At 36.1% G+C, this 12,678-nt stretch overlaps 2 protein-coding genes across 5 annotated transcripts in view; one reads left to right on the forward strand and one right to left on the reverse strand.

Annotated features, from left to right (window-relative positions):
• The window catches only part of LOC5579092 (serine/threonine-protein kinase ULK2), a 165,762-nt gene that overhangs the window by 63,844 nt on the left and 89,240 nt on the right, over window positions 1-12,678 (forward strand). The gene's annotated exons all lie outside the window — the stretch shown is intronic.
• Window positions 1-12,678, reverse strand: part of LOC5579091 (trophoblast glycoprotein) — a 57,376-nt gene that overhangs the window by 15,261 nt on the left and 29,437 nt on the right. For both annotated transcript variants that reach the window (XM_021850437.1, XM_021850436.1), the window contains exon 3: window positions 6,199-6,691. In XM_021850437.1, coding sequence (XP_021706129.1) covers window positions 6,199-6,251 — 53 coding nt within the window. In that variant the 5' untranslated portion in view covers window positions 6,252-6,691. The remainder of the gene's footprint in view (window positions 1-6,198; window positions 6,692-12,678) is intronic.

Below are 12,678 nucleotides of genomic sequence, written 5' to 3' on the forward strand. Positions count from 1 at the left end.
TAATTTATTACGTTGAAGGATTTCTCTATTCATTTTACATAATATGTGCCAAAAGAGACTATGAAGACTACCGTGCACCCCTGCTAATTTGAACGGTATCTCATGCAAACCATCGGGGTTCATTTTTAATTTGAACTTCTAGTCACCCTACGCACATTGAAAAAACGTGTTTCTGGTCACCTCATTAGCTGCGTCCCATTCCACTACGTTCTTTAGCACTTTATTGCGTTATTGGATCATTTTTACTTTGAACGATGTGCAAATTAAAGGGAGTCAAAAAAGTGTTCAGGTTCAAAGCGGTCACAGTAACGGGGGTACCCGGAATTTAAATCAAAAATCTTTAAGGAGTTTCTAGACTTGGAGAAACTCCTCAGAAATTCTCCGAAGAAAATGCTTTTATATGGATCTAGTTCCGGTAAAACTGATCCGAGAACTTATTGTATGGCCTACAATGGTAAGATATTTTCATGTACCCGAAAGGGCTTCTTATTTATGCATGACGATTATCTCTTAAGTTGGTGTAAAATGATAATCATTTGTGTTTTCAATTATGTGAATTGATTTTTCTGATGCCATTTTCATTGCCTATAGGAGCATCCTATCCCGAGCCTGGAATTGGTCGTATAAAAGGTTGTCATGTTAGGGCTGTGCAAAATTTAAAAAAGTTTGAAAATTCAATCTCCCGTGTCTTCCTTATTATCGTTACCATAAAAATAGTGTTCAGTGAAATTTTCAGTTTTCTAGGTGGTGATTTAAAGGTGGCCAAAAGACGATGTAGGTTTTATGGAAATTATCATGGAGAAATTTTGACAAAATTTCGTAACACGTTAGTGCTGGAATATACACTCCCGTGCAAAAGTTTGGGTTCACCCCCTCAAAAACATACAAAAAGGGTTCTGTCCATATCCCTGTGATTACACGTCCCATTGAAACTCTTTAAGCCGCATTCGAAAGGCAAAGAGTTATTCTTACTTCGTATGTATTTTTCAAAAAACATTTTTTGAATTTTGTATACTAATTTTTTACTTAAAGTTGTGACTTTTTTCAAAAAACACACTGAAAAATCATATTAAATTTCCTCAGCATTGGGTCGACCAAAATTTTAAATCAAAGTGTCATTAGAATCGTAATCTTATATTCTTTGAAGAGACCCCACGAAATTTTGGCGGAAAAATCTGGAAAGTATTCAAAATCCATGAAACAGACAGTCAAGTCATCGTGCAAAAGTTTGAGTTCACCCCTCAGTATGATGCAAATCGTGCAAAAGTTTGGGTTCACCTGAGCCGCACGCACATCATTTTTGTCAATATCTCTGCCATTTTTCAACCGATTTTAATAGTTTAAAGCTTTATTGAGCGCAAATAATGGCGTGTACATGATTGGTTTGAGATTTCACAGATTTAAGTCAGTTTAGGTGAACCCAAACTTTTGCACGATACACCATACTGAGGGCTGAACCCAAACTTTTGCACGATGACTTGACTGACTGTTTCATTGATTTTGAATACTTTTCAGATTTTTCCGCCAAAATTTCATGGCGTTTCTTCAAAGAATATAAGTTTACGATTCTAATGACACTTTGATTGAAAATTTTGGTCGACCCAATCCTGAGGAAATTAAATATGATTTTTTAGCGTGTTTTTTGAAAAATGTCACAACTTTAAGTAAAAATTTAGTATACAAAGTTCAAGGAATGTTTTTGGAAAAATACATACGAAGTAAGAATAACTCTTTGCCTTTCGAATGCGACTTAGAGAGTTTCAATTGGACGTGTAATCACAGAGATATGGACAGAACACTTTTGCATGTTTTCTAGGGGGTGAACCCAAACTTATGCACGGGAGTGTACGTACAAACTCATCATCCCATAGTGAAAACTCATTCTTCAAACCATAACAAAGAAATTTGCTGAAGAGAGCAATTCAATCCGACGGATAGGAGAAGAGATATTCATGAGTTTGTTTGCTACTATAAAATTAAAATGATCAACTTTAAACGGTTAGAGTTACCGTCGTTGGGGGTGACAATGGGTCAAAAAAGGATATGTACGAATTATTTTTTAAATAACTATCGCAATTTAACGCCAATAAACTTCAAATTTGGTGTGTATGTACTTTGATGTTTCATTAACAACTGTACGAAAAATTAAAGAAAAATATTTATTCACTACGGCACAACAAGTGAATGAAAAATGACCCAATCTCACCCCATAGAGGGGGTGACATTGGGTCACTGTAAATGAAATAACTTGTTTTTGAGAATATGATTGCAAAACCAATCACAGCTAAAAATATTGATGAAATACGATGCCAATAAGACGAAAAGGCATCTAAAATGTTTCACAAGTATGACAAACCTACTTAAATGTACGATTATACCGAACAATTGAAGAGCTATGAGTAAAAATATATAAACCCAGCTTTTGTTGTCAAGTTTACATAAATTTTCTTGTTTTTTCCTTCAAATTGACTTCAAAGTGTCATCCCTATTGCCATAAAGCCTATTCAGTTTACCCAAAGGTGCACTGAAACCGTTACCATTTTAAACCTTCGCAAATAGTTAAATATCGGTGCAATTTTCCACGATCAATACATTTCATACAGTTGTTGACGTCATAATCCTGGTATTTCAGCGATCCAATTCATTTGTACTTCCGTGAGATGCTTCTACAATATGAAAACAGTAATAAAAAAATAAATTTGAAAACAAAAAATCCATTTGATTAAATTTTACGTTGTTACTGCGCACGAAAAACAGTTGCTGGTTTGAGAAATTGTCAAAATGCGTTGCATTGTTAATCAATGCACGGAATCCTCAAGTAGACTTGTTTGATGTTTCAGGATGTTGTATTTAGAAAGAATAAACACATCCTAATGATGAAAGAGTACACCCGGCACCGTAAAACGACAAAAATGTAGACTTGTGATTTCAGTCACAATCGTTTTTGTATGACCCAATCTCACCCCCATTTTAATGTTTTAGACACTGTACCGAAAAATATTAAATTTTAGTGGAAAAATAAAACAAATTTTGGAAAATACGATTGAAATGTATTGAAAAGACTTTCGACCATCTACTAATATAACCATAGAGGTTAAAGTACATGCGTTATATTTTGCACAGGAGAAATTAAATGTTGTAAATTTTCTCTAGTTTCAACACTCAAGTTTATTGACATATCAAACAAAAAATACTATTTCTAAAAATGTATATTGCGATTAATTATATATAATAATATGTTCCCTAACATTTGAATCATTAATTTTAGTAATATCAGCGTTATTAGCTGAAATATTTCATGTATCATATTTTTCCGTTTTGACCCAATCTCACCCCCTAGACCCATTGTCACCCCCATCGACGGTATGTTGAGTTATGTATGATTCGATTTGAATAGAACTTTCACAGTTCTAAAAGCATAACTTGAATTTAATCAAACATTTTTGAGTGATTTGACCAATCACGAGTTTAAAAGCAATAGCGTTTGACTAAAATGTTTTTTTTTACGAATTTTGACTATTAACAAAATTTAACAAATTGAACAAACTAAAGTTTGCTGAAGACAAATTTTGTGCTGGGCTATTAGATTTTCAGATAAGTAGTTTTGAATAATTCGTTGAAAATTTCACTTCAGTAAAATCGTCATTACCTCTAAACTTGCGATTGGAAATAGTATTGAAAGATATATGTTAATATTCAAGTTATCGGTTCATCAATACATGAGATCTAGTTTACCAAAGTCGATCATTTTGTAAGGAGAACCGGAAAAGATGCAAATGTTTGTCCAATACTGTATACTTGTAGTAGCGCTGTTTTACTTCTATTCATATAGTAGAGACAGTTGACAGTTTTACGGCACTACTCAATTCAAAATTTTATTTCTATATTGCTCTGAGTTTTATCTAATGAATAACAGATCAAAAGCTTTAGATTAATATAAAAAAGCTCTAGAATGTTCCATTACCATTATATAATGTAATTAAAACAGTATGTTTCCTGGTAGTGCCATCTACCTATAAAACTACTATAGATAGATGGAAGCTAAAGCTTTAACCGAAAACAATTATTTCGATAACTTCTGCACAAAATTGAGTTGTGAATCAAAATTATTTGAATGAATAGCTTCTGGCTTCTTCTTCTTTCTGTCGTTACGTCCCAACTGGGACAGGACCTGCTACTCAGCTTAACTGAGAGCTTTCTTTGCCAATTGACCATTTTTGTATGGCAGGTACGAAGATACTTGTTGCCCTGGGAAGTCGATAAACTTTCCTTTACGAAAAGATCATCGACCGGTGGGATTCGAACCCACGACCCTCAGCTTGGTCTTGCTGAATAGCTGCGCGTTTACCGCTACGGCTATCTGGGCCCCCACTAACATAATAGCTTCTGGCCTTCATGGCAAAATAATATTGTGTGATAGTTTATAGTAACAGCCACTAGTGCACGACTACAGGGACCCGAATACTATACATCCAATTCCCCCTCCCTCCCTGTGATCTTTTGTTCCTACACTAATTTTGAAATCTGTATGGATCGTGGTTTTCAACCAAATCCTCCTCCTCCCATAAATGATCACGTGGTTTATGGATGACCCCTTATCATTGTTACCACCGGGAATATGGCGAACTGATTGCATCATTTCATTTGAGCTAATTGGCAGAAGCTTCAATATGAAGATATCCAAAAGGCTCAAACAAAGCCGTGAAACGGCTCAAAGCCTCATGAAGTACACTAACTATCTGAACAACAGACCAACGTCATGTTCCACAAGTAGGTTACAAGTTTACCATACTCATTCGCAGATGAAGCATCTTAGTCATGAGAGTAAGCATTGTCACTGCTACGTCATTCCCACTTCAACACCGTCATTTCAAATTCCATCCTGCTGTTGGGGCGCTATTTTTCGTCATTCGGTTCTCGTTGAATTCGCTCTGACCAATTAACCTATGCGGTTGAAGAAAAAAAATATTTCGCAATGCACCGTGATACCACATTCCACCTGGACGATAAAGCTGTCTGAATCACTACAACAAGCCGGTCTTATCAGTTGTTTGTTTGTTTGAAAGCACCGCGCAGATACCGTCGATGCAGATACAGTCCATATTAGGTTGCCACATTACGGTTTATACATCGCGGGATGCCTTTGAGGTCGTTTTTATTTTTGGACAAAATTTCATTAGATTCACTTTCGATTTCACTCGGCCTTCACCCCTTCAACCCGAACCCGGGTGGATTATAGTCTCTAGCACCAGCAGGTATCGCTCTGCTAGCTGTTTATTTTTTTTATCATGCCAAATGGCCAACCGAGACTTCTGGAAAGTACCCCCGCAATGGGTGTTGAAAGCCAGTAAAATTGAAGTTGCAAACCGGCGAGTTGCCTTCGACGCAACTGCCGCCGGCCAGAGCAGCTCTTTCACTACCTCCTTCATCAGAGACCAAAGTATATTTTTGTATCACGTCCACACCGCTCTGCCCCCATCGTCTTCTCCGGTTAAGGCAAAACTATCCGCAAGCCAGTCCCGGATGGGTTTTAGTCGGAGTTTTTGCTGTAAGCAGTGCGCTTCCATGATCGCACCGAAGACATATGTTGGCCCCCATTTCGAGTTTCTCGCTGATCTTTAATTAGAGTCTGACAGAATGACTACTTTTCTTCATTGCGCGAGTAGTCGGACCGACAGTTTCATGCCCATCATAAATGCGAGTGACTGTTGTATTTTGAATCTGACGTAAATAGTCCACTCCAAGGTTGATGACCTACGGTGACATTTCCCTCGTGGATGTTTTCGATGAACCAATGCTAGAAATCGTTGAATATCTCAGAATTAATAGACATCTACGGTCAAGGTCGGCTCCCCGGCTTTACTACCCTGATATGCAATTATCTCACACTTCATCATCGATATCGGAAGCGCAGAGCTCGTAGAGTTGCGTAACTGAACTTTCCAGTTTGACACCCGTCGCTGCACCCAACAGCAATGAACACACGCCAGTCACGTGCCATAATTGTGCTGACCTGTATCCGTGAAACCCGGTCTCATTATTCACCATTATCAGTTCTACACGCTAGCAAACGAATCTTTGTACCCCGCGTTGAGTTCATTAGCACAATCCCAAACTTCCTACTCCTCCTCCGTTGATAGCAGTCTCACTTCCAAATCCCAATCCGGTTAGAGCAGTACACCTTCTTGAGATTCTCACCTCAACGCCAATATCAGCGCAAATCCACACGCCACTAATCTAGGCTTTTGCATTTTGTGAAATACGCTGCCCGCTGTGTTTTCACTCCCAACCGGTATTTCTTTTCCCCGTTGATGATCCCTTTCACTTTCCGTTACTCCAACTGCCGTTTCCTCTGAATGGCTTATCACTGTGCCAGAAGTGTTTCACCCCCCAAAAGTCCCAGATCAATAATAATTTATTCGAACGTTCCACCGGCTGTCACTTCTCGCTTATCATCCAGTCAGCACTTGTATTGTTGGGACATTCGTCCAAGAAACATTCCTCTATCGCGAAGCAATCTCACACGTCTACGTCTACGTCAGTCTTAGCGCGTTATTCCTCCCGGTAAGCTCCGCTCGGTTGCACTTCTGGCTCTACACTGAGGCGGTTTTCCCTCGGCGGACAACACCACGCTCGCGACGATCCGGTATTGTGGCAGTGCGCTCTCTTGCTCACTCTCACTCTCTAGCGACTATACGAATTAATATTTTGGCGATTTTCCACTATAGGTTGAGGTACGTCGTCCTCGTCCGTCATCACTATACCCAACCGTTGCACTATGGGCCAGAAATCAAAATTTTGTGACACAATTTCAAGCACTTTCATAATTTACAAAAATCATCCTAAAAGTAGTACATTACATGCTCAAGTGTATATAAAAAATCGGACCAAGAGGTACGATCGGACCAGGAAGATACGAAAAACTTTGCCAAGGACATCATAGCTATAGTTTTTTTTTCGTTTTGGAGTTATTCGAGATTTTTTATTGGCGGAAATGCGACTTTTTTTGGTAATTTTTGCAGAATATCATGTAAACGTGATCCAATTTTCAACATATGTTCCAATAAACTGATGACGACCGAGTGGCGCACCATATTTTACATATAATTGTTGTTAAGGCTGGATTTATTATTTTATAGACGTTTTTATTTTTTCTAAAATTTCAGGCTTGATTTTTGCAATAGTGTAGTGCTATTGTCGCAAAACTTCATAAGATTATTATATGTCTACCAGAACAATTTTAATTTTTGGGTTAACTTCGTAATAAAACTGCATTTCAAACAATAATTTTATTATTATTTTTTTTTTCAAATTAAAGTTTTGAATAATTATTGCTGTTCGAAGGATACATGCTCTCCAGGCTGCACAGTAGCTGTAACATTATTTCCAAAGTATTCGTTTCAATGGGAACAGTGCGAGGGTAACCCTTCTTGGATTTATATACAGGTCGGACTCGATTATCCGGAGTATCGATTTTTTTTTCACTCCGGATAATCGAATCCTCCGAATAATCGAATCACTAAGAAACAAAATGAAATTTTCGATAAAAGAACTTAAATATAATCTGTTTTTTGTTGTTTGATTTATATGATGCGGTGGCGTAGCCAGAAATTCTTTTCTAGGAACAGTAGGGCTCTTTACAAGAAATTTTTTTTTTCGATCAGCGTACACAGAAAAACACTTTTTCAAACCCCCCTTTTCTTAAATACGTTCAAAATTGCAAAACCATTCATATTGTATATTGCAATACCAAATTATCTCAGATTTATGCATAAAAATTGAAAAACAAGAACATCAAAAAACAAATTCCGGATAATCGAGTTCAAAATTCCGGATAATCGAATCCCGGATAATCGAGTCCCCAGATAATCGAGTCCGATCTGTATTTTACATGAGAAAGTTTCGCATAATACATTTGATGTGATGAACTTTTAACATGAAGTGAAATTGATGACTGTTTTATCATTTTAACTGTCAGTTTTGGTACGAAACTAAATAGTTAAAATCTATCCACCAAATTATAAACCCAGCCTTACTTAACAAAAATTATATGTAAAAAGCTGAATAAAAAAACTCTAAATGCGTAAACTTAGAGATATGATGTCTACGGTAATTTTTTTTCTTACAAAATATAAAGAATAATACAAGCGTAAAATTTGATATGTACCCACTTTTGACGAAATAAAATAAAAATGCGTTGTAGAATTTAGGCCGATTGTGATTTGGAGTGCGTTTTAATCCTTTGCATTCCTAATCAGATTTACGTCCGAAAAAGAGTGCTTTTTAAAGACCAAAATAAACAAGTTCAGTGTTAGCGTTGTCGGAGTGTGGATTTTTGTGTGTGTTTCGCTTACGGCTGCTCAGTCACGGATGGATAATTAATTTGGTGAGACCGTTACATGATTTTATCCTTAATGTTTAATTACTATGAGGCAAATGTGCTTGTTCTGCGTGGCGTGCGAGATGAGACGGGTCGAGTGAAGTGACAATTGTCGACTCGCTCCCATTGGATTGATATTAGTCGTCTCACGTCACTTGAGGTGAGAGCGACTCGTCACGACTCCCACGCCGCGCGGAATAAGCAAGAAATATCTCAGAATTAATAGACATCTACGGTCAAGGTCGGCTCCCCGGCTTTACTACCCTGATATGCAATTATCTCACACTTCATCATCGATATCGGATATCTTCTTGGATTTATATACAGGTCGGACTCGATTATCCGGAGTATCGATTTTTTTTTCACTCCGGATAATCGAATCCTCCGAATAATCGAATCACTAAGAAACAAAATGAAATTTTCGATAAAAGAACTTAAATATAATCTGTTTTTTGTTGTTTGATTTATATGATGCGGTGGCGTAGCCAGAAATTCTTTTCTAGGAACAGTAGGGCTCTTTACAAGAAAAATTTTTTTTCGATCAGCGTACACAGAAAAACACTTTTTCAAACCCCCCTTTTCTTAAATACGTTCAAAATTGCAAAACCATTCATATTGTATATTGCAATACCAAATTATCTCAGATTTATGCATAAAAATTGAAAAACAAGAACATCAAAAAACAAATTCCGGATAATCGAGTTCAAAATTCCGGATAATCGAATCCCGGATAATCGAGTCCCCAGATAATCGAGTCCGACCTGTATTTTACATGAGAAAGTTTCGCATAATACATTTGATGTGATGAACTTTTAACATGAAGTGAAATTGATGACTGTTTTATCATTTTAACTGTCAGTTTTGGTACGAAACTAAATAGTTAAAATCTATCCACCAAATTATAAACCCAGCCTTACTTAACAAAAATTATATGTAAAAAGCTGAATAAAAAAACTCTAAATGCGTAAAATTAGAGATATGATGTCTACGGTAATTTTTTTTCTTACAAAATATAAAGAATAATACAAGCGTAAAATTTGATATGTACCCACTTTTGACGATATAAAATAAAAATGCGTTGTAGAATTTAGGCCGATTGTGATTTGGAGTGCGTTTTAATCCTTTGCATTCCTAATCAGATTTACGTCCGAAAAAGAGTGCTTTTTAAAGACCAAAATAAACAAGTTCAGTGTTAGCGTTGTCGGAGTGTGGATTTTTGTGTGTGTTTCGCTTACGGCTGCTCAATCACGGATGGATAATTAATTTGGTGAGACCGTTACATGCTTTTATCCTTAATGTTTAATTACTATGAGGCAAATGTGCTTGTTCTGCGTGGCGTGCGAGATGAGACGGGTCGAGTGAAGTGACAATTGTCGACTCGCTCCCATTGGATTGATATTAGTCGTCTCACGTCACTTGAGGTGAGAGCGACTCGTCACGACTCCCACGCCGCGCGGAATAAGCACGAAATTTGTATCATGACAACGATAAGAATGTCACTCTTTATGTATTTAAATAACAAAATATGAATGGTTCGTTACTAAAAGTGTCGACAAAAACTCTTTTTAATGTTCAACATGACATAGGCTTTCCTTTTAACTTTTTTCCTTGTCATAACAGAAACAACTTTGAATGGTTCGATATTAAAAATGTCGACTTAAAATAGGTTCATGTTGTATTTAATGTCTTATGAGTGACTTTTTGATCTGAGGCTGCATGAATCGCATTACTTACAAGGGGAATCCTGATTATGTAGCTTTTAAACCCTCCCCACTAACTCCTTCCTGTGACAACCATGGAGATGCAGAGGTGATCTCGGTCTCTAGTAACAATGGATGTCACACTCATTGTTCTTCCTTTCCCCGATGACCGTAAGGACGTGGCCGGCGCCGTTATTGACTTTATAATTTTTTGGGTTCTCGAAAGTGTACATCGAAGATGGAAAGCTATTCCCAAGCTACATCTGTTGGTTCCTTGTGCAACTTCGATTATTCTGGTCAATCACGGAGTAGCAACTACGAATTGTACGGTCATCAATGCTTATGCTTATGCTTATGCTTACAAAATAAAAATGCGTTGTAAAAATCATGGTTTAAGAATATTTCAAAAATCAGCTTGCAAAATTTTCGTGCAAAACATACAGTTGAATGATTTTTCAAAGATAGCTTGATTTTGCAAAAAACATAAAAACTCTTGGTTTTATGAAATTTTGCTGAACTAGAAATATGTGTTCACGAAAATTGAACTTTTTTCAAAATTCTCGATGGGATAACCATTTTTTCAAATATCATTTATCAGAGTTCTCCTCATAAAAAAGTTTGGTTGTTATATCCTTGCATACCATTTGGTTGTTGAGCCCAAAGTACAGTATGAAGTTTCTAAAAATACTTTAAATTGCAGAAAGAATGTGATCAGGAAATCATAACTGTTTAGTGTGTTCTGAAAACTATTTTCAGAATGGACTATGAAAATGCGAAAATCATCACATCATGTTCTATGCCAGTTATTATTTGGAAAATGGAAACGAATAGTAGATTTTATATATTAGATGATTTGTTAATACTGTTTTTTTTTGTTTTGGACACGATTTTAATCTGTGCATCCATTCCCCCTTACAAAAGATTTATCATGTAGTCATCGAGTTCAATAACATTGATGAAAGCTTCATAACGCCAACGACTACCTGACAACCAGCACTTTGCGCAACATGATTAGCATTTGGTGAGTTGCTAGCGAAATAGTTTACGGTGTAATAGAAAATTCGTATATTTTATAGTTTTCCAAACCGATACTGATATTCTCGAATACGTTCAAAGCGAAACCTTATAAGATTTTTTAGTACAAAAAGAAATTGTAGGAGATGTGTGTGGTATTCATGGGGGTTAGAAAACTAGGTTAATGAAAATTATTTGTGATTGAAAATAAATCATTGTCTAAAACGTGCTTAAATCGAATTTAAGTAGCAAAAAATGATGTTTTGATAAAAAAAATTAATTTTTTTTATTAATTTCATAAAATTGGTAAAATCAGCGAACCCATTTGAGGGTAGCATGTAGCGTATACATTACAAAAGAAAATAAATAATCCGTTCTGATCAGACTCTGACCTCTACTACTCACTTAAAATTTATCATTGAAGATAATTTCTATGCATGATGCAATTTTTTTTTCAGGTATTAAAACAGTAATTGTGGCAATAATTGATCAGTGACATGGAAAACCTTTGAAAAATCACTGAAAGGTAATTAGTGAATTGCTAATAATTGTCCTACTTTTCTTGAAATTCTAAAGAAATGTCCGGCAGTTAGTAAAAAGTTGAGTGAAATGTTTTGGTGTTGCATTATTTGAGATAAAAATGTTGTAGTTCTGGATACATTAACTGATAATTTTGATTTGGTGGATTCCTGAAGATGTTGATGCTGATTCGTGAAGAAGCCTTGCTTATATTATTAACTTGACTAGCCCGTGATCTATGGAAAAGTCCGCGAGAGTTTTCAGGGATTTCTGTAGCGAGTTCTTCCAGTCTTTCTCAGCCAATATCATATAAGATTCTTAATGATTTCTTGGCAAGACTTTGAAAAATGAACAATCGGAAAGGCCGTTCTTATTGGGCAGATTTATATTTAGTTCTTGACAACATTCTTTGCCAAATATTTGATGCATTTCTGTCACTAAGCTTGAGTGAAATAATGTTTTTTTTTTTGGAAGAATGCAATCAATTTTTGACGTGATATCGTTTTTGCCATATGGGAGTTTCCTTAGATCAAATTTTACTCCAGGAACCAGTCGTGGATCATGTTAAACGCATGATTTTTAAAGCATTTTTTGAATAGAACTGGTTTGCTATATTTTATTAAACGGCACATTTAGAACTATGGCAAATTTGGAACTATGGTCTAATTTTTGATACACAGAGCAGTATTCTTTCATATAATTCCCAAATCTATCTGCATTTCCAATGAATACTAGTGGACCTACGGCACACCGTAGTTTATAAAATAGTTACTAATCTCCCATACTCGATGTTTCGTATCTCGATATTGAGTTATATATGATTGTCCATAGTAAAAGTTTGTTTTCATGGCTAACTCGATGGTCTCTTGGATAGCATTTGCTTTGGTTTTGTGTTATATTACTCGATACGACCCTAATTCGAACGTCCCTTCAATATCGAGTTATGGAGACTTACATTACCAATTTGTTGTTTATAGTTCGAACGCTATAAGTGTTTTGGACTACTAATTTGAAATTATGTATCTTAAAAGACGTTTATTCTATCAGAAATTTTCTGATGTTCCG

This window comes from Aedes aegypti, chromosome 3, assembly GCF_002204515.2.
Source record: "Aedes aegypti strain LVP_AGWG chromosome 3, AaegL5.0 Primary Assembly, whole genome shotgun sequence".
Lineage (NCBI taxonomy): Eukaryota > Metazoa > Arthropoda > Insecta > Diptera > Culicidae > Aedes > Aedes aegypti.